Source organism: Mustela putorius, unplaced genomic scaffold, assembly GCF_011764305.1.
Source record: "Mustela putorius furo isolate JIRA1106 unplaced genomic scaffold, ASM1176430v1.1 tig00003845_pilon_pilon_pilon, whole genome shotgun sequence".
Taxonomy (NCBI): domain Eukaryota; kingdom Metazoa; phylum Chordata; class Mammalia; order Carnivora; family Mustelidae; genus Mustela; species Mustela putorius.
The window spans coordinates 16,941,294-16,963,782 of record NW_025421998.1 but is presented as its reverse complement, the minus strand read 5'-3'; the positions used below and the strand labels follow the sequence as shown (position 1 = coordinate 16,963,782).

At 37.1% G+C, this 22,489-nt stretch overlaps 1 protein-coding gene across 2 annotated transcripts; it reads left to right on the top strand.

Annotated features, from left to right (window-relative positions):
* CBLL1 (Cbl proto-oncogene like 1) lies at positions 1 to 20,522 on the top strand. 2 transcript variants are annotated; one of them, XM_004739526.3, is made up of 6 exons: positions 1 to 304; positions 5,731 to 5,898; positions 9,463 to 9,560; positions 9,939 to 10,022; positions 13,341 to 13,414; positions 15,900 to 20,522. In XM_004739526.3, the coding sequence occupies exons 1-6, from the start codon at positions 292 to 294 to the stop codon at positions 16,933 to 16,935; spliced, it is 1,473 nt and encodes a 490-aa protein (XP_004739583.1). In that variant the 5' UTR covers positions 1 to 291; the 3' UTR covers positions 16,936 to 20,522. The 2 variants fall into 2 exon arrangements, with proteins under 2 accessions (XP_004739583.1, XP_004739582.1); XM_004739525.3 differs by having other exon boundaries at positions 9,460 to 9,560.
* Positions 20,523 to 22,489: the final 1,967 nt, after the last annotated feature.

Below are 22,489 nucleotides of genomic sequence, written 5' to 3'. Positions count from 1 at the left end.
CTCCCTTCCGTAGTTAAAGGCTATTCTCTCTTGAAGCACCCGAGGAGAAGGCTCAGCAACCTGGACTTGGAAGCTCTTTGCTTAACCTCTTTGTCCCCCTCTCCCCGAACTATGCCTGACTCCCTCACCGGAGTTGGGTAGTGGATAAGAGAGCAGGAAACCCGGGGAGGCCAAAGCCGCGGCAACTTGGTCGCACTTCCGCCTCCCGGGCTCCGGAAGGTAGAGCGCACGCGCTCCCTGCGACTCCGGCGCGGTTGACTTCCGCTCCCACTGTGCCCCGCGAGCCGAATCATGGATCACACTGGTAAGGAGGCGGAGGCAGTGGGGGTCCCGGTTCCATGCCCCCTTGGCCGGCCTGGGACTGGTTGCCCAGCGGGCAGAGAGGGGATACGCTCGCCCTACAGGAGTGGGGGGTGGCGGTGAGGAAGAAATCTTACAGACCCTTCTCCGTGCCCGGCAAGGGCCTGCTGCTTCCCGGCCTACCGTCCGGTGTGGTACCTACAGCCTCGGTGCCGGCAACAGCCGCTTCTCTGGTTCTGCTGAGCTCCCAGCCCAGACGGTGGGCGGCGCGGGCCTCGTGGGGACGAGAGAGCCCTGGCTGCTGCTGCTGCTGCTTTTTTTCTTCATCCCGGGTGCTCTGCTCTACGTGTTGGGGACTGGCGGGTAGATTCCAGTCTCAGTCGGGAAAGCTCATTACGCTGGGAGTCGATGCGCGGGAGTGGGTTGGAGACTTCCTGCTGTCTCAGCCAGCCTTGGGCGGGTGCTGCGGTGATCACTGCGGGTCGTTATTGTCTCTCCGGTCTTTCATGGGCTAGAGGTGGGAGAAGGGAGTCGGATATGGTTTTCGGAATCATACTCGGAGCGGCTTTTTCTGCCTGAGTCCAAAGCATGCCCCGCGCTCCGGCTGTGGTCCTTACTCATCATTTGGGGGCGTTTACAAAGGAGAGCATAAATTCAAGATATTCTGATCTCTTTCTTCAAGTAAGAATGACTCCGCTTTTGGTTATGTGTTGTTTGGCTTTTCCTTCTTTGTGGTTTTTGGATACTGAATGAGTGCATTTGGAGTTAGTGTTCCGTACAGTTCTATCAGCTGAATCGTAAATAGGAAAAAAGGATATTTTTTGTATTAACTATTGGTTAGGATGCTCTCAATCATCAAATACCTACTTAATTTTGTACATATAGATATAAAATTATATCTCTATAAAATTTAGTGAATAATGCTAGTCAGCACAACATACACTAGATACCTGTATGCCTGGAGATGGAATGATGGAATTGTAAACTAGACGGACTGAGTCCCTGACCTCATGGAGATTACATTCTGTTGGGGAAGACAAGATAGACAAGTTTTTTTGTTTTTTTTTAAACGTGAACATTACAGATCATGATGAGTGCTTTGAAAAAAACTGTGGTAAAGACTAAATAAGAGGAAGCTTCAGAGAGAGTGGTCAGGGAGGGTCTTTCTGTAAAGGTAGTATTTACACGCTGAGATCTGATACATGAGAAAAGTCCATCCATGGAATTAGGAGGAAAGCATTTCTAGCAAATACAAAGATTCTGAGGAAGGAAAAATAGAGGTTAGTCAGCTCCAGCTTAGCAAGAAGAAAAGGGACCTAAGAGATTGGAAAGGAAAGCAGGGGTCAGATCATAAAAGACTTTGAAGGCCATGGTAAAGATTTGATTCTGTTTTAAGTGCAATGTGAAGCCATTGAGCAGGAGTACAGGAGAAACAGAAGTTCTTTTAAAAAGACAATAGGTTGTTCATGCGGAATGGCATAAGAGAGGGAAGGAAGCATAATAGAAAATAGACAGTTGAAACGGTGATTGCAGTAGACAAGAACAGAGGCTCAACTTAGTGAAGTTGGCTTTGTTTAGGGAAAAGGGAAATGTGCAGATTCCATATTTTCTTTTCTTTTTTTTTATTTATTTATTTTTAATTTAATTTTATTTTTTTTAAAGATTTTATTTATTTATTTGTCAGAGAGAGAGAGTGAGCGAGAGCGAGCATAGGCAGACAGAATGGCAGGCAGAGTCAGAGGGAGAAGCAGGCTCCCTGCAGAGGGCAAGGAGCCCGATGTGGGACTCGATCCCAGGACCCTGGGATCATGACCTGAGCCGAAGGCAGCTGCTTAACCAACTGAGCCACCCAGGCGTCCCCAGATTCCATATTTTCATGGTAGAACTCAGTAGGAGCTTTGCAAGGGTGTCTGGTTTGACAGCTAGGTAGTGTCTGTTACTAAGTTCGAGAAAACTTGGAAAGTAAACAGACTTTTTTTTTTTTTTTAAAGTGGTAAAGCTGAGACCTGGGAACTTGGGAATGAGATTTTGGACTGCTAAGTATGAGCTGTGTACTGGGACATACAAGGGAAGATGTTAGGTGGAGATGAGAGGAAAGATGTGGGTTGAAAATACATATTTGAGACTTAGGACCAGATAGCTAATATTTTATGGAATGAGGATGGATGAGATCACTTGAATGAGAATACAGAGAAGAAGAGGGCCAAGACCCAGGCTGTATGTAAGGAACTCTAGTATTTGGAAGTTTTGTAGAATTGAAACTCTGGGACCTTGGTGTTCGAGTAGCAAACATGCAGCTTTAGCAAAACAGTTATCATTAGAGCCTGTTACTGGAATTGGGGGTCAAGCCCATTGCACAGTTTAGAGGATGTTATGTTGGGAAGTTGTAGTAGGGCTGGGCATGTCTCTGAGTATTTGTTATCCCTAGTTTTTAGGTTAAAATGTTGCCTAAGAAAGGAAAGAGGCATCCTGACATGAAAATATTCACAAATGAGTTGACCACCTAAAAAATTAGTTCTTACTCAGATAACACTGCTGCTCCTTTTCTATTCTTTTTTTTTTTTTTAAGATTTTATTTTTAAGTAAGCTCTACACCCAACCTGGGGCTCCAGTTTACAACCCCTAGATCAAGAGTCACACGTTCTACTGATTGGGCCAACCAGCCACATCTTTTTCTATTCTTTTAATTTTGTTTTAAGTCATTTTCCTTGCTTCGTTATAAACCTTGCAAAAGATTTAGGTTTTCATGGGATTCTTAAGTGTGAATTTGGTAATTGTTTAAATCGCAAATGAAATCATTGGCAAGTTGAGGAAATGCCAGTTGATTGAAGACATTATGATTAGGTAGGCATCTTAAAAGAAAGATTTTAACGTCAAAGGATTAAGAGAGGGTCTTGGGGAAATTGAGGATACCCTTGAATATTATACACAAAATTGACTGAATTTATGATTACGCTGAAAAGTCAAACATAAAATGAAGGCTATCTTGTAGTGTTCTAATAGAATTTTGCCAGGAAAAACTACTCCAGGAAAGTATGATTTAACCTTGATTCATTCTTTGGTCCTTCTAAGAATCAGCTCTTGGTTGTAACTGAAATCTAAATTTGGTAAGATATTTCTTGGTTCCTTTATTTCAGGATAAAATTCTAAATGAAATAAAAAAAACTATAATATGAAAGTGTTACTCCTTTTTAAAGTGGATTCATCTTAAATGGCCTCAAAGAGGTGCCTGGCCAGTTCAGCCGGTAGAGCATGTGACTGACTCAGTCCTGGCATTATAAATTCAAGGCCCCCTCCCCGGATGTAGAGAATACTTAAAAAGAAAATCTTTATAAAATAAAAAAGAAAAATAAACGACAGGGATAGCTTTAGTTCTCATTTTCTCTATAATATCCAAGGATTTGTGTAGTTACGGGCTTTATATTTTTAGTTGGCGTATTCAGAAAGAAATTGTGCTGTATTTTCTGATTTTTAATTAAAAAGAAAAGAGAGACAAACGCAGAATGATGTCACTCTTAAATGTTGTACTTTGTTTATGGGCTTGCAATCTGTGAGGTAGGCGGCAAGGTGTTAAAGGGCAGTGGACTTCCTAAAAATTGTGGGAGACTAAGCAAGCTACTGTTGTGACACCTGTTCAGGATGGTGGGAAAAGGATTTGCCATAATGAAGTGTTGGTATTTTGGTCATTCCTCTAGGTTAAACCATTGAGTCCTTCTAATATCTGAAGGACAACACTGAACTGTTAAATTTGTCTACATTAACTTGCTTTTTTATTTTATTGAAAAATCAGGAATACCTTTTGAATAAGAAAAAATTGATTCATGTCTGTCCTTTGGCTATTACATTGCTTGTAGGTACTTTTACATAAATAACTAGAATGGAAGCAGATGAAATCTATTATTCAACTTGTTAATACATTTTGTGAAGTGTTGAAAGTTGACCAAGTTGGGTTTATCCTAAGTCAAGAGTTTAGCTAACCATGTAATTCCTTTCCATGAATTTTTTTCTTTGAGGATTAGCTATTATAAAAGTAATAATAGAAAGTAGACTGAAAATATTTAATTAATTGTTAAGAATGTATCTTGAATTTTGTTCTAAATATTGCTCAGAAAGAGGGGCACCTGGTTGGCTCGATCAGAAAAGCATGCGACTCTTCATCTCAGGGTTGTGAGTTTGAGTCCCATGTAGGGTATAGAGAATTTGTAGATAAATAAAACTTAAATAAATATTGTTCAGGAAGAGTGCAAATTGATGTGAATTAACATGTGTCTGATCCTACTAGCCTTGGAGGTCATTAGTACTAGGTTACTTTCCAAATTTGGCTTTTACTGAATGTGATGTGAACAGTGTGCCTATCAGTCGTGATGGTAATATCTCCTGTGAGGGCAGTTCAGTAATTTTCACATTTAAAACATTACTATTTTTAAAAATTATTTTATTTGCATTTCCTATTTTAGGGCATTTCCCTTTGTGTCTTTAGTAGGTAAAGGTGAATATTTTCTGTATTGTAATATTTTGTCATAGACTTAAAAAAGGGAGACAACCTTCAGATGGAGTCAGTTCTATGAAATAATGCTCCCATTACTCATGAGAAATGAGTTAATTTGTTTCTTAGCTAATAACAAGCAGGGACTTAGAAAGTGTCCCTTGTTTAGATCTAGTTTAATCACAGAAACCTTGCATCCTCCTAAACTCTAACTTTCCATTATGATGCTGTTCACAATAACACACTTGTATTTTATCTCTAGGAAGGGTATAGCACAAATACATTATTGAGTATTTCTACTATTAAATGGTGTAGTAATTTTTGCTGTTCTTGAATAATTTTTAGAAAAACCATTTTACACTTAAGGAAATAATCACCTTCCTTAAAACTGACCTCATTTTCAGATGCATTATTTATTTAATTTTGCCATTGTCAGTGTTAGTTTGGTGTTGGTTTTGATTGTCCTAATGTAGATTCACTTCACAGACTAAGTGTTTTGTGTGCTTGGTGGAGAATAGGGATGGTTTCTTTCTTCTCCTCCTTCTCCTTCCTCTTATTCTTTTTTTTCTTATCTTTTTCTTTTTTGTTTGTTTCCTTTTAAGAAAATCTCTTCTGGTTAAAGACAGAAATTCTTATCTTGGGCCTGTGGGTTTTATGTTTTCTGTGAACTCTTCTGGAGTCATGAAAATTTTTGTCTACTTCAGAGAGAGGTTCTATAACTTTTGTCAACTTTTTAGAGTTCTGTGTCTCAAAAAGCATTGCTTTAAGGTTTTATCCAGTACAGAGAAAATTAGTGTTTAAACTTATATAACATAATATTTAAAATCAGAGCCCAGATATTTAGCCCTTGATAATGTTGGGTATGTGATTTTAATACCTGTGTCAGAATAACCTTCAGAAAAGGATAACTGAAAGAAATCACAACTTTTTTTCTTCTGACATAGATAATGAGTTACAAGGCACTAATAGTTCCGGATCGTTGGGTGGTCTTGATGTTCGAAGACGCATTCCTATAAAGCTCATCTCCAAACAAGGGAATAAAACCAAAACCGCACCTCGAGCTCCAAGGACTATAAACAGGATGCCTGCAAAGGCTCCACCTGGGGATGAAGGTAATTTGTTTAAGTTGAGAAGTCCGGAAGTCTCATTCCACCAAATAATCCATGTGCTCTTCTTTATTTATTTAAGATCTTTTTTATCTTACTGTCTTCATATTTTAGTCTTTCTGTTTGACTTCTCATTTTGGCATGTACTTTTCTCTTCCTTTATAATATTTTTGGTTTTTTTTCTTTTGTTATTAAAAGTAATACTACCTGTTGTTAAAAGAAAAAACTAAATAATGTTGCCGAAAACGTAGTATTAAAAGTGAAATTTGTTCCTCTCCCTTGACAATACTTCACCAAAGTAATTTTTTATAGTAACTTTTTAATGTATAACTGCCGTTTTTGCATGTAAGATGCATTTGAAGTTTTGCAGTTTATCAGGATGTACAGTTGTGCTCATTTAAGAAAATAGGTTTAGATATTTTCTTAATGGATGTGTCATAATTTAATAATTTTTCTAACTTTTTTGCTGTTGAAAACAATGTTGTAGTAAATATTCTTGTACATATAGCTTAGCATGCATCCTTGGTTTAACATTTAAAATTTAACATTTTGCATGATTTAGGTATTTTATAACTTGATAGATACTGTGCATTTTAGAATTTAATGAATATTGCCAAATAGCTTTGCCAAAAAAAAAATCAGTTTAATTCCCACGCACCAATATTGGGACTATTAACCTTTTAAAATTTTTGTTTTGACATATATTTTTAAATTATGAGTGGGGTTATATATATGTATATATATATCTTTTTATAGTATTGATTATTTCTTTTGTGAAGGATCTACATGTTCATATCCTTTAATTTTTTCTGTTTAGTTTTCTCTTTATGAGTTCTTTATAAATTATTTTACCATTTGGCTTTTATGACGACTTTCCCAGTGAATGCACAGATTGGCTCTTTGTCATATACTGTGTACATTCACTATTTGTCTTTTACATGTTCTATATACAATTTTTATTGTATTGAAGTTTGGAGATTCTGTGTAGTCGGATACCAATCCAGTCTTTTCTGTTATGACTTCTGGGTTTTATAAAATCCTTAGAAAGGCCTTTTCCCTCTTTCATGAGCATGAATTAGTTTTCCTATCTTATTCTTCAGTACAGGGTCAGCAGACTGGTGTGTGGACCAAATCCAGCCCAGTTTTTGTAAAGTCTTATTGGAACACAGCCATGCCCGTTCATTTAAGTTCTGTTCATGGCTTCTTTCACACTGTAATAGCATAGTTGAGTGATTACAAGAGGCCAACACAGCCTAAAATACACACTATCTAGCCTTTTACAGAAAAAGTTAGCTGGCATTAAAACATTTATGGACAAATATTTGGTTACTAAAAAAATAAAGTGGAGTTTGGCTGTATTTATTTTTTCTCTAAAATAGCTGGCTATTTGTCCCAACTGTTGAATGATCTTTCGTATCTGTGCCAAATAGGAATCCCATCATTATCATACATTAAAGGTCTAAACGTATTTATGTCTGTTTCTAGATTTTCTGTTCTATTCCAACAGTCTATCTCTATATCTTTTTGGAATCAAAATAGTCACACTATCCATAACCTAGGGTGCTCCCTCTTTGGTCTTTTGGTTTCTTTCAGTAATTTCTAAAAACTGCATAGTAGTATGCAAGTAAATTCTTATTGTAATAATCCAACAAGGCAATAAAGTTACAACCCCCTTCTATCCTTTTCCTCTCAAATATCCCTTCATTCCCTCTCCTCTCACCCCGCAAGCCCACACCCTTTCTATAAGGAATTGTTACCGTCCTCTCTCTTAATAGAGCAAACTGAGGCTGAAGATAATGTTTGACTACTCTAGATTCACTTATTTGGGGTAAAAAAATAATAAGTGATTGGTGCTTTTCCTAGGCATTTATCAAAATAAGGAGTTTTGGGTTCTGTTATGATACCTATATGAATATACATGTAATTTTAAGAATGGGAATACAGGGTGAACTACTTTGAAAAATGATTATATGTTCCTCATTTTCTTGTCTGTTGTTTTATGCAATAATTTTCTGCATTTTAGATAAATAAGAGAAATTGATTTTCCTTATTTTGAGTTTCGATGACAGCAGCTTTTATAAGGTATAAATGGGCCTTATAAAACTTACTTAAGGTCACTTATTTGTAACTTTATAAGAACACTCTTTGAACTCTACTCTGTATTGGAGATCATTAGTAGTGCACTGAGTATCTAGATCAGCTTTGAAGAATCCTTGCATCACTGTATTTGTGTGTATGTCCATGGACCACTCCATAAACAGGTGCTGTAATTTAGCCATGTGGGTAAAGTTAAAACTTGTGTGCTTGGGCTACTCTGTTTACCAGTTCTAGGGCCAAAAGAGACTTGAGAAGCCTGGCATTTTGGAGGGATAGATGTGTCTTCTCAGCTTTACTTTAGGTAATTGGATTCTACCTAGAATTACCATCACACTGGCCATTAATTTTCTCTTCTTTTGTGTGAGATGAGAAGATTACAGTCAGGGTCAGAGAAATTGAGCCCATTTGATCTTTATAACTTTATTGGTATATGCAGTGTAGAGGAGGATCCTTGTGAATAGATATGATACGGCTTCTGCTGTTTGGTTGATAAACCAGGGAGAGGTTTTAACTGAAAGGATGAGGTATGTCTGAAATCAGGCTCAGTTTTAAGACTAAAGGAGAGGATACCTAATTTTAAGTTGTAAGAAGAAAACGTGAAGAATTCTTTGTTTCCATTATATACTTTTGCAATAAAATCAGCCACTTGCGGGCGCCTGGGTGGCTCAGTGGGTTAAGCCTCTGCCTTCAGCTCAGGTTATGATCTCAGGGTACTAGGATCCAGTCCTGCTTCCCTCTCTCTCTCTCTGTCTGCCTCTCTGCCTACTTGTGATCTCTCTCTGTCAAATAAACAAATAAAATCTTTTTTTTTTTTAAAGATTTTATTTGTTTATTTGACAGAGAGAAATCACAAGTAGATGGAGAGGCAGGCAGAGAGAGAGAGAGGGAAGCAGGCTCCCTGCTGAGCAGAGAGCCCGATGCGGGACTCGATCCCAGGACCCTGAGATCATGACCTGAGCCGAAGGCAGCGGCTTAACCCACTGAGCCACCCAGGCGCCCACAAATAAAATCTTTAAAAAGAAAAAATCACCCACTTGTAACATGATACCACTTTTGTAGGTAGATTAGAATAAGTGGTGATAAAGTTTGTGCAACAAGTGTGATGATGGTAATTAGTGAAGTTTTATGTTAGGGATAGTCTGTTGAGTTAATAAGAGCACTTGAGTGAGAGTGAAGATTTCTAGAGGTCTGTTTCTGGCTCTACCACTAGTCTGTGTGTTATTATGGGTCTCCAAACTACAATATTCTCAAATGTGAAGTAAGAGAATTGGACTAGATGGTTGCCAAGATCATTTCTAGCTGATATTTTAAACTCAATTTAAACTAGTCTTGATTATCTTGTCCTTAGAAGAGCTTTGAAAGGCGTCAGATGGGCTTTTCAGTGAACAGGTCTGTGGTGCCATGTTGCATGTACTTCCAAAATGAAATTTAGGCTGTGAAAAGTTAATCTTTAACACTTTCTTTTCTCAGAAGGATTTGATTATAATGAAGAAGAACGGTATGACTGTAAAGGGGGTGAACTGTTTGGAAATCAGAGAAGATTTCCTGGACACCTTTTTTGGGACTTCCAGGTATAACTAAAAATAAATTTTATTAGAACAATAAAAAACAATCAGAATACTTAAAGAATGGTTTGAGCTTTTATTACAGCTATTACACTTTTTAGAACACTCAAATGATATGTTCATTAATGTCCTGTTTCAACTATTTTAAAAAATAATTTGAAGTAATTTTCAGTAAAGTCAAGTAAAATCAGTAACCTTAAACACTAAGAGAAAAAAAACCCTAACAGTGGCATAGCTAATGATATGGAATATATGGGAATTATACCCAAAAAACCTTAGTGGTTCTAACAGTTTTTATAAATACTAACCAATTCATTGCATAAATTATAAATATAATTTTTAGAAATGCTTAAAAAGGAAATTTTAATTATATCATTTCAACAGATAAACATCTTAGGTGAAAAGGATGATACACCAGTTCATTTCTGTGACAAATGTGGATTGCCTATTAAAATCTATGGGCGAATGGTAAGTATTACTAAATTAAATGTTTTAGTAAACGTAAACATTTGCGTAGAGATAGGATTCTGAAATTTAAGTAGGTAGGTTTATCACGGTTCAATGACTAAGTTTGTGACATTTTTAAATAAGTATGAAATAGCTAAGGGAAATTTTGGAATAACATGCATTTAACTGACAAATTCTTGAATTAGTTGAAAAATACTAAGGAAACTGACTTCTGAAAACTTACTTCTTTGGACTGTTTGATACCTGTTAGTGTACATTTATTACAGTTCATTAAGGAAAAATTTTTTTCTTGTTTAAAGAGTAATTCATTTTTGATGGTTATAACTAATGTAAAACTAATACTATTTAGAATTTTGGAGAATTGGACTAATCATTAAAAACAATTACAACCCCCAGCTGTAATTTTATAGTAATTTTGACACAATCCTCCCTTAAAAAAAGGTAATTTCACATTTGTGTTTGAAAAAAAAAAATTGAACTCAGTAACATGTCTGCTGGTAGAGGGCATAAATTGTACTCCCTTGCTTTGCTGTATAACATAACTAAATAACAGTAATGGATTGTGAATTTTAAAATGGTTTAACATCATTTTTGTTTCCTTTTGATTTATTTTTAGAGTTTTATAGGTTCATTAACTGTCAGAGAAAAATGCTATTGGAATAGTTTCAGGAGGAACAGGATAAGATAAAACATGGTTATAGTATTTTTTGGGAGCTTTTTAAAAAAAATTTTTTTTATTTTAAATTTTAATTTTAGTTGAAGTATAGTTGACGTTAAATTAGTTTCACGTGGGCACCTGGGTAGCTCAGTCATTAAGTGTTAAGCGTCTGCCTTCGGCTCAGGTCATAATCCCAGGGTCCTGTGATTAAGCCTGGCATTGGACTCCCTGCTCAGCAGGAAGCCTGCTTCTCCCTCTCCCACTCCACCTGCTTGTATTCCTTCTCTCACTGTGTCTCTCTCTGTCAAGTAAATAAAATCATTCAGTAAATAAATAAATAAGTTACAGGTGTACGACATAGTAGTTTGACAATTACATACATTACACTGTGCTTACCATGATGCTTTTCATTCCTGTGACTTGTTTGTTTCATAGCTGGAAGTTTGTACCTCTTAATCACCTTCACCTATTTTGCCACAACCACTAATGTGTTCTCTGTATTTATGACTGTTTCTCTTTTTGTTGTATTTGTTTTGTTTTTTACATTCTACATGTAAGTGAAATCATATGGTATTTGTCTTTCTGTTTTGTTTTTAAAGATTTATTTAAAGGGAGAGAGAGTGTGTGTGCTCATGAGCAAGAGGGGTGGTGCGGGGGCAGAGGAAGAGAAGCAGACTCCCTGCTGGGTGCGGAGCTTGATGTGGGGCTCAGTCTCATGACCCTTATATCTTGACCTGAGCCAAAATCAAGAGTCGGATATTTAACCGACAGAGCCACTCATGTGCCCCTGTCTTTCTCTGAACTAACTTGACTTAGCATGACACCCTCTGGGTTGATCCACATTGTTGCAGATGCAAGATCTAATTCTTTGAGTGTATTTTTTATTATTATATTTTTATTTGTATTATTTTATTTTACTATTGTTTCTATATTATTTATTGCTTTATTATGATTTTAAAATATTCCATTGTGTATATGTACCACATCTTCTTTATCCATTTATCTATCATTAGACAACTTGGGTTGCTTCCCTATCTTGAATATTATAAATAATGTTGTAGTAAACATAAGGGTGCATATGCCTTTTCGAATTAGTGTTTTTCGTTTTCCTCAGGTAAATTCCCAGAAGTGGAATTACTGGATCATATGGTACTTCAAGTTCTAGTTTTTTGAGAAACTTCCATACAGTTTTCCACAGTGGCTGTGCCAACAGTGGAAAGTGTGGGTTCTTTTTTCCCCACATTCTCACCAGCATGTTCTTTCTTGTCCTTTTGATACTAGCCATTCAGACAGATTTAAGATGGTATTTCTTTTTTTTTTTTTTTTTAAAGATTTTATTTATTTGACAGAAATCACAAGTAGACGGAGAGGCAGGCAGAGAGAGAGAGGGAAGCGGGCTCCCCGCTGAGCAGAGAGCCCGATGCGGGACTCGATCCCAGGACCCTGAGATCATGACCTGAGCCGAAAGCAGCGGCTTAACCCACTGAGCCACCCAGGCGCCCCTTTAAGATGGTATTTCATTGTGGTTTTGATTTGCATTTCTCTGATGGTTAGTGATGTTGAGCTTCTTTTCACATGACTATTGGCCATCTCTCTTCTTTGGAAAAATGTTTATTCAGGTCCTCTGCCCATTTTTAATCAGGTTATTGAGTGGTGTTTGGTTTTTTGTTTGTTTGTTTTGGTGTTGAGTTGTATGAGTTCTTTATGTGTTTTAGGTATTAACCCCTAATTGGATATCTTACTTGCAAATTTCTCCCATTTCGCAGGTTGTCTTTTTGTTTTGTTGATGGTTTCCTTTGCTGTGCAAAAGCATTTTAGTTTGTTGTAGTCCCAGTTATTTATTTCTGCTTTTGTTTTCTTTGCCTGGAGAGACCTCTAGAAAAATGTTGCTAAGATTGCTTTCCAGAAAATTGCTGCCTGTGTTTTCTTTTAGGAATTCAGGTTCATGTCAAACATGTAGTTTTTTAATCCATTTTGAGTTTATTTTTGTGTATGGTATAAGAAAGTGGTTCAGTTTCATTCTTTTCTTGGCTGTCCAGTTTCCCATCACCGTTTATTGAAGTGACAGCATTTTCCCCCATTGTGTATTTTTGCTTCCTCTGTCATAGATTAATTGACCATATGAGCATGGGTTTATTTCTGGGCTCAGTTCTGTTTCATTCATTTGTCTGTTTTGTGCCAGTACCATCCTGTTTCAATTACTACGGCTTTGTAGTTTAGTTTGACAGCTGGGATTGTGATACTTCCAGATTTGTTCTTTCTCAAGATTACACTTTGGCTGTTCAAGGTTTTGTGGTTCCATACAAACTATAGGATTTTTTGTTCTAATTCTGTGAAAAATTGCATTAAATCTGTAGATTGGTTTGAATAGTGTGGGCTTCATTAGGAGCTTCACATGCTAGGAAACACAGGATAAAACTCATAGTGTTTATATTTCCAGAAAGTGTAAGCAGATGCATATGTATACATTTATTGGGGAAAGGGCCAAGGTTTCTATTGCTTTGTTACTGAAAAAGGTTAACTGTTGCTTTTCTAGTACTTATTCTAATACTTAATAAACGGTGTTTTTGAGGAATAGTTCTCAAGTGCCTTCTATGTCTATTTTTTTATGGAAATATTTTAAATTCTATTGTGCTTAACTAATATGTCTCTGTTCACAGATTCCATGCAAGCATGTTTTTTGCTATGACTGTGCTATTTTACATGAAAAAAAGGGAGATAAGATGTGTCCAGGGTAAGATTATCATTACATTTTTAAATAATAAAGCTTGTGATGGGATGAATTGTAAACTAGGTTAAAGGTCAGGGTATGATGTAAATCAGCAGCAGGATATCAAGTATGCAGACATGGCTCATCTTTCTTGGTGAGCCCAGAGTAGCTATTAGCCTTCCCCTTAGGATAGGGCTAGGAAGCTATTATCTGTCAATTCAGATTGGCCAAAACAAATACATTTGTCATCATAGAATTAGTGTTATAAATCAAAAGAGTTTTTTTGTTTGTTTGGTTTTTTTTTTTCCCCTGATGGCACATTATAGAGGTAGTATCAACCAGTGATTGAGCCCAGAGACTTTGGAATTAGAATTCCTGACTTCATATCCCTATTCAGCCACTTATTAGCTATGTGACAGGTTGTTTCTTCATCTGTAAAATGGAGCTAATAATAGTATCTACCTCCCTGTGTTGTTAGAACTAAACTAGTATGTGAATATATAGTACCTAGTATATAATAAGTGCTATGTTAAGTATAAGCTCTTATTTATTGCCTTCAAATCTTATTTATGTCTCGAGTACATCTTAGGACACCATCATGGCATCAGCTCAGACAAGTTATAAAGAAGATCTAGAGGTATTGGTTGATATTGATCCAGTTTGGGATGGTCTTGAAAGATCCAGAATAAATTCTATCCATTGATAGAAGGCTTGAGAAAGCTTTGTGACAGACTTCCTTGGAACAACTATAGGCTTCTGAGATTTTATGACCTGTGTCAGAAGCTAGCCCAAGATTGGAAATATTGGTTCAGAACAGAATTATGGACAGTTGTAGGAGGATTGGCATCACTGAGAGAGAAAGGGTGATTCACTAAGTCTTCTAATATTAATAGTTAAAAGGAATTTAGTCTTCGAGATATTAAGAGTAACTCCCTAGTAAGCACCTCACTGGTTGGCCCTTAGCTATTAGAGAACATAAGCCTCTTTGGCTTATCAGACTCAAATCAGGAAGTGAAGAAATGGAAATCCAAGCTAATATGAATACCATACACTGTTGCTTTTAAGTATCACCCAAAACAAAGTGCCTTACATCCTGTTACTGTAGAGGTACTTCCAAGTTTGTAGCAGATTAGAAGCAAAAAAAGAACTGTGCCGAATGGCCACTTATGGGAAACCTACTAGGTTCAAGGAGTGCCAGCCAGCCTGACAGCAAGGATGGAAGTGTAGGCTCAACTCAAACTCAAGAGTGTAGAGCCATTTAATTTCTTCTCAGATGACCCAGCACACACACTCTGCAATTGTGGCTTGTATCTGTGCATACGTAGTGCTGAATCACTAGTTCATTGTTTTATTTATCCTAGAATATCTTTCTCTGAGTAGGGCAAAGTAGATTAAAAAAACCATGGTGAGTCAGGTAGAATGCATGTTTAAACCCCATGGTGCAGATGAAGAAATAAACAAAAAGATTAAAAAACCTCTCCCAAGTTTACAGAGCCAATGCTTGACCCTACTTCTTCTGATACCTGGTTCAGTCCTTTTTTCCTGTTTGAAAAAAACTCCAAACGCAAGTGTGGATTAAATACAGTGAATGAAAAAGAGTTATAATTTTGACCCTGAGTCAGTAAGAATGAGTTAAATTTAGTGCTTAAAGTTTAGAAGGGAGTGTGTAATACTTTTAGTAGTGAAATTGTCTGGTAATTCTTCCTTAAGAGACTCTGGATAAGTCAGGGTTTGAACTGAAGTTGTTGACAGTTTTGAATGTTAGGAGCCCTGATGAGTAGGGTGATCATACTCGTTTGAGTGGTCCTCATAGCATCGTCTACGTCATATTGTTTGCTCAGCATGTGCTTACTGTTCAGTAAATACTAAATAAGTTTGGATTCCATGACTATGACAGATCTTCGGTTTATCCCTTCTGCATATTTTTGCAAATGGATGCAAAGCATAGAGTTGTTTGAGACAACCAGATCATTTGAGGTCTTAGGAAGACTAGGTCTTTTCCTTTTTTTTTAAAAATATATATATAATTTTTAAATTTTTTTATAAACATATAATGTATTATTAGCCCCAGAGGTACAGGTCTGTGAATCGCCAAGTTTACGCACTTCACAGCACTCACCATAGCATGTACCTTCCCCTATGTTTATAACCCCACCACCCTCTAGCTACCCCCTTACCCTGTGGCAACCCTCAGTTTGTTTTGTGAGATTAAGAGTCTCTTATAGTTTAAGACTAGGTCTTTTCTTAAAACATACTCTGTTTGATGAGCACTTGTAATGTTTTGTTGTAGTAAGAGTTCTGAGTTTGGTGGAAAAGCTGACGCTTAATAGGGAACAGACCACAGAGTGGGAGAGATTAAAGGTTCACATACAGTAACTATAGCTTTTAATTGTGCACTTCTGCAGTGTTTTCCACAACTGATTTTAGAAACAGGCGTAGCTGTGAAGTTACGTGCGTTGTTTTTATAGTCTGCTTTCAGTAAATCGTTTTTTTCCCCCTTTTAATTTAGCTGTAGTGATCCTGTGCAGCGAATCGAGCAGTGTACGCGAGGTTCTCTCTTCATGTGTAGCATTGTTCAAGGGTGCAAGAGAACGTACTTGTCTCAGAGGGACTTACAGGCTCATATCAACCACCGCCACATGAGAGCTGGAAAACCTGTTACCCGTGCTTCGCTCGAAAGCGTCCATCCTCCTATTGCCCCACCGCCAGCCGAAATCCCCGATCGCTTTATAATGCCGCCAGACAAGCACCATATGAGCCATATCCCGCCAAAGCAGCACATCATGATGCCACCACCCCCTTTGCAGCACGTGCCGCACGAGCACTATACCCAGCCACACGAGGACATCCGTGCTCCTCCTGCAGAGCTGTCCATGGCTCCACCTCCACCTCGCTCGGTCAGTCAGGAAACCTTTCGTATTTCAACAAGAAAACACAGCAATCTAATAACTGTCCCTATTCAGGATGACTCAAATTCAGGTGCTAGAGAACCACCACCTCCTGCCCCAGCACCTGCTCACCACCATCCTGAATATCAGGGCCAACCAGTGGTATCGCACCCGCATCATATTATGCCTCCACAGCAACATTACGCACCACCCCCACCTCCTCCACCACCAATCAGCCATCCAATGCCACATCCTCCCCAGGCTGCAGGTACTCCTCACTTGGTGTATAGCCAAGCTCCACCTCCACCAATGACCTCTGCTCCACCACCAATCACCCCTCCCCCTGGACATATTATTGCCCAGATGCCACCTTATATGAACCATCCTCCTCCAGGACCTCCCCCACCTCAGCATGGTGGTCCGCCTGTAACCGCACCCCCTCCTCACCATTACAATCCTAACTCTTTACCCCAGTTCAGTGAAGATCAAGGAACTCTGAGCCCTCCATTTACACAACCAGGGGGAATGAGTCCTGGTATATGGCCTGCACCGAGAGGGCCACCTCCTCCTCCACGAATGCAGGGTCCGCCTTCTCAAACCCCACTTCCTGGACCACATCATCCAGATCAGACAAGATATAGACCGTATTACCAATGATTAATAGTACTTTGAACTGAAGATATGATGAGGAAAAACAAAAACTTATGTATAGTCAATCTTTTAATTAAGCTTTGACTGTTTGGGGGAAGGAAGAGTACCTCTTACTGAGGTGACCGCAAAACATTTAGGGTCTTGTCTCTTAAAATGGTTTTAAATCTTGACCTTAGGATTGACTTCAAGTACTATACCGTAGTGCAGATGAGTGGCTCAGTTGAGCACAGCTACGTTTTAACAACTTTGTTCCCCTAGTGTGGTAAATTGACCCAGAGGTGACCATTTGTAAAAAATTTGAGAAGAATTTTTCATTGTTCCACTTCTAAAAATACGGCTTTTGTTAAATCCAACATTTAGTTTTTCTTGTGATACATTTTGTTAACCTGTGTAAGAGGATAAAATTTCAAAATGGTTGTAAAAATGCTATTTTTATGTGAATTTAAGTGCAGCCACATACTGTTTTTTAAAACCATATGTTTTACCACTAATTTCCCAAAGTTACAATAAAATCCTAAAAGTAAAAATCTACTAGAATTTACTGTAAGGCAGACTGTTAAATGGTAGAGAATTATTTCACATTTTAGGCACTGAAATTTTGAGGTATATTAAATATATAATGCACTTCACTTGGATGCCTTTTTGTTTTTAGGCAGCCTCAGGAGCACCAAAATACATTGGAATTCCATATTTATGTTCGTAATATTAAAAGGCATTAGTAGTTATTTGGAAAGATACGGCCAAAGCAATTGACTCTACAGGCTCCAAGCTATTGGGGAATACTGTTACTCGTTAATTCTTTCTACCGAATGGTGGGAATCACATGATGCACCACATTTACTAATCTTAAGTAACATTATTTTATAGAACTGTTTAAAACTGTGTTATCTAGATGAAGTGTGTTCTACTCTGCTCATTGTCTTAAACTTAAATATTTAGGGCTGAATAGGCTTTGTATAATTCCTCATTTCCTGGTAGAGTTTGATCTGTGCTTTGAGTGGGTTCTTGTCTATTGGGTTTTAAAGTACAATTTGAATGCCATCGAGGAATACTGTATTAATGAAGGACGTTCTTGTAATTACAAACTTGCGTTGCTCAGGTTTCATTACTGTGTGATAAGGTTTTTTTCTCTAACTTGAAATTTTTAAAGTGTTAATTATTTCCTATTCCTTTCATTGGTTAAGCACTATAAAATTTGGAACGTTTTAAAAGGGAGTCAACAGTGCAGACCACCAGACGATTTTGTATTGGAGAAAAGTGATGACTAAATTGTGAATTTCAGAGCTTTATAAGGTGCCTTTAGAGTCAGCTTTTGCATTATAGGGGCTTGTTACAGTCCAGCTAAGATGACCACTTAATGTTTTATACAGATCTCGTATGTATAAATCAATACTCTTAGGATATTATTTTATATCCTTTGAATAAACCCCTGTGAAGTATTTCCTCCCCCCTAAAATGGTGCATAATATAAACATGAAAAATGTAGTATGCAGATATCATTTATAACTAGTTTGTAGTGCATAAATTTAGAACACTTCTTTTTGACAAAGGGTGAACTGATGGCTAATTTACCATTTAATTCTGTCAGATACAAGCAGAAAACAGTTTCTCATCTTGGATCATCAGATGCAGAGGCATCTATGAATTTAGAGCTGAAGTTAGAGATGATATCAATGATCATTTCAACCTTGACCAGCTGAAAATAATGAATATGCTTTTTTTTTTTTAAGTTAATGGAGTGATTTTTCACATCTAGCAGTTTGAGAGTCCAGTGTTAATGCAATAGATGTAGTGAGAAATTCTTGTTACTAGAAGCGTGGGAGTGAAGTATGAACTAGTGTGAAATGGTGGTGGTGAGTGCTTCTATCATATTACTGTAGGTACTTGGACTGGTGCAAACTTGATTCCTTTTCATGCCCCTGTTTAGGAGCTGTTAAAATATTACTGTTGAAAACCCAATACCATTCTTTGTTTCTTGTGATAAGAAAATAGCCAAATTCACTTCAGAGCTTTTCAACTTTCTCTAAGGAGCTCTCCTGTTTTTACTGAAATTCACTAGAGCTGAACGTGGTATGAAACCACTCAGCCTATGTATTGGACAAAACAGTTAGTATCATGATAAACTTCCACATGTTTAAGAGAATTCTCATAGACTTTAAAAATGATTTCTTTTCAGTTAGGTTTAAAAAATATGTGTTATGCAGGGAGGCAGATCAGATGAATGTGTTGCAGCAGACAAAATTTTTAAATGGTGTTAGACTTGAATTCATCCAGTTATTGTTTGAATGAGGGCGGGTGGGGAGAAGGATAACAAAATTACTGTTAGTGTTTCTTTCCTTAAGGAAAAAGATGTGAATCCCAGCCTTATTTCAGGGAAGCCTTTGAAGCTATGATGGACATAAGTCTAAATTAAATGTATGTATGTTTCATTATATTGCTCTTAAGACTACTGAGGTGGCAGTTTAATTCTTAAAAACAATAAAATGGAAGCATAAATACTATTTTGCCTAGATGAATTTTTACCTAATGATGACACATTTGGGTGAATGCCAAGTTTTCTGTGTTGATGTGTTGATACAACTTTTACAGTAAAATTAGATTCACTTTTTTTGAGATGAAACCCAGCAAGTCGAATGTTAATATTTCTTCAGTGGCATGCTTGTTCTCAGTATAATACAGTATTTGGGGAACTATCAGTTGCAAAAACCATGAGAAACTATATCCATTTTGCCCTGTAAAAACCATTTGCTCAAAATTATTGTGTAAATACTAACTAGATACCACTAAAATATAAGTGGAAAAGATAATCTGAACATAATTTTTTAACTCACATTAAGTAACTTTACTATAATGAGGTATACAGAGCTGCTGTAGACTTCGTTCTAACATACGGGAAGAGTGTCCTACCTCTTTCTGGAAAAGTCCTGTAGTCCAATCTCAGCATTTTGAAAAAGTCCTATATCATAAGTACAGTTGACCCTGAACAATGTGGGAATTAGGGGTGCTGGCCCCCCTGCACAGTCAAATCCACGTATAACTTTTGACTCCCCCCAAATTTTAATAATAGCCTGATTATATACACGGTTGATACATATTTAGCATCTTATATGTATTATATACTGTATTCTTAACAATGAGCTAGGGAAAGAATGTCACCAAGAAAGTTAATAGAAGAAGAGAAAAATACAGTACTATACCATATAGAAAAAAACCTCGTGTATAAGCAAGCGGACTCACGCAGTTCAGACCCCTGTTGTTGAAGGGTCAGCTGTACGTGGAAAAAAATCACAAGTACCTAGAACAAAAGTATACTTTTCTAATTATTAGATTAGCCATCAAATATTGATGTTAATTGAGGTTTGATGTAATCATACTCAAACATACTATATTTTGACCGAAGTTGATTTATTTTTCTTCACTGGTTTGTAACTGTAATCTGTTAAATTTTGGCCTAGAAACTAAGTAGAATTTACTTATTACGGTATATGCACAATCTAATAAAGCAATATTGGATATACTTCGCTTAGAGGGGACAGAGAAGTAAGCCAGTGAAAATACTTGATATTAATAAAAACATTTGGATTTTCAAACAATTTTTGTTTTGATTCATGCCCCTTCAGTTTTCTGTTGAGGGGAAAAGTGTTAAGAGAACTCTTTTTTTTTTTTTTAAAGACAATTCTTAAAGCAGTATTTTAGTGTTAAGTTTTAATTTTCCCATCTTTTAAGCATTACAGAATCCCAGAATTGAATACTCATGGGTTTAGTTCTCACACATGGGCAGGACCACGTCTTGATAAAAATCTAGTATTTGGGGGCACTTGGGTGGCTCAGTGGGTTAAAGCCTCTGCCTTTGGCTCAGGTCATGATCCCAGGGTCCTGGGATCTATCCCCACATCGGGCTCTCTGCTCGGCAGAGAGCCTGCTTCCTCCTCTCTCTGCCTGCCTCTCTGCCTGCTTGTGATCTCTGTCAAATAAATAAATGAAAAAATCTTAAAAAAATAAAATCTTAAAAAAAATCTGGTATTTTGAAATGTTATTCTATGACTCAGAATATCCTGTTTCTATTCTCATAGTTGTATGCACCAATTTTCATATTGCATTAAGCCCACTTTCTGTTAATCTACCTTTAAAATTACTCTCCTTTTGCCTGCCTTCAGATTGAAAAATACTGCTCCCTTTTGCTTTTCTTCCTAAGCGTTACTTTCAAACCTTTAAATTTTTGTTTTAATATTGGTATTTTAATTAAATAATAAATCTTTTGGGAAAAATAGAACACATTAATGCTACAAATAAAGGTATAGATCCCCTTCCAATGAACATTGCCCTTTCGGGATTAAGTACTGTTAACAGTTGTGGTGTATATTACCCATCTATAATCAGTTTAGTTGCAGACCTGACAACTATAAAGAGGCTCCATGCTGTGGTTCAGCATCTTAATCCATGGTAAATGTATTTCATGACTGATAATAAACATAGACTGAGCACCTACCATTATGTGGGATCTAAACCATTCATTCATTCACTCACTCATTCATTCATTCAAGTATGTGTTTGACAATATGCTAAGCCCTTGGGGTGCATAAGCCTTTAGAGCTAGAGGATTGACAAATTTCATTAAATTACCTAACATGTTGGAAGTGTGATAAAATTCTATGAGATAAAGGAAAAGTAAGGATAATCCGGCAGTGGGAGGTTCGCAGTTTTAAGTGAACTGAAGAGAAGACATTTGAGCAACAATTTGAAGTAAATGGGAATACTTAAAATTTAAAAAAAAATTTCTTTAAATCAGGTGCCTGCCTAGCTTAGTAGAGCATGCGACTCTTGATTTCTGGGTTGTAAGTTTGAGCCCCACATTGGGTGTAGAGGTTACACCCAAAATAAAAAAAAAAAAATCCCTGGAGTAGATGAGAGTTAGCCATGTAGATATCATGGGGTGGAACTTTCTAAGCAAACAGGCTGTAAAGGTCAAAGTGGGGGCTGCATCTGGCATATTTGGGGAACAGTAAGGAGATTGGATTGGAATGAGTGAGACGAGCGGGAAGAGAAGGTCAGAGAGGTAATAACAGGGAATGGGGAAATCACAGGCTTTCTGGGCCATCGTAAACTTTGACCTTACTCTGACCTGGGAAGCCTTCGTGGAGTTCTGAGGAATGGAATGATCTGGCTCTTTTTGGAAGGATTATTCTGGCTCTGCGTTTGGAAAAGATGAGGAAGGTAAAGAGAGACTAGTAGAGGTTTTAATAATTTACACAGAAGATGATGGTCATACTTGTGGAAGGATGAATATATAAAGTAATAAATGGACATGATGTATAAAAATGTAATAAATTTATGTGCATAAATTAAGCAGTATATGTATGATATGGGTATAAAATGGTGAATGAAATAGATATGGTCACTGCCCTTTAGGAGCTCACATTCTAACTCATCTAGAGATTTTTCTTGGTAATCATTCCTAAATTTTTCTCCAAAGGTTTCTTATATTCTTTTTCAAAGGATATTAGCCCCCCCCCAAAAGGAATTTAAAAATGTATCATGAAAATATACATACACATACAGC

Bases quoted from the DNA above. Each gene is read 5' to 3' on its own strand.
- CBLL1 (XM_004739525.3), top strand. The intron at 5,899-9,459 runs GTAATTTGTTTA...TTCTTTTCTCAG, and splicing joins GGCTCCACCTGGGGATGAAG to AAGGATTTGATTATAATGAA. The intron at 13,415-15,899 runs GTAAGATTATCA...CTTTTAATTTAG, and splicing joins GGAGATAAGATGTGTCCAGG to CTGTAGTGATCCTGTGCAGC.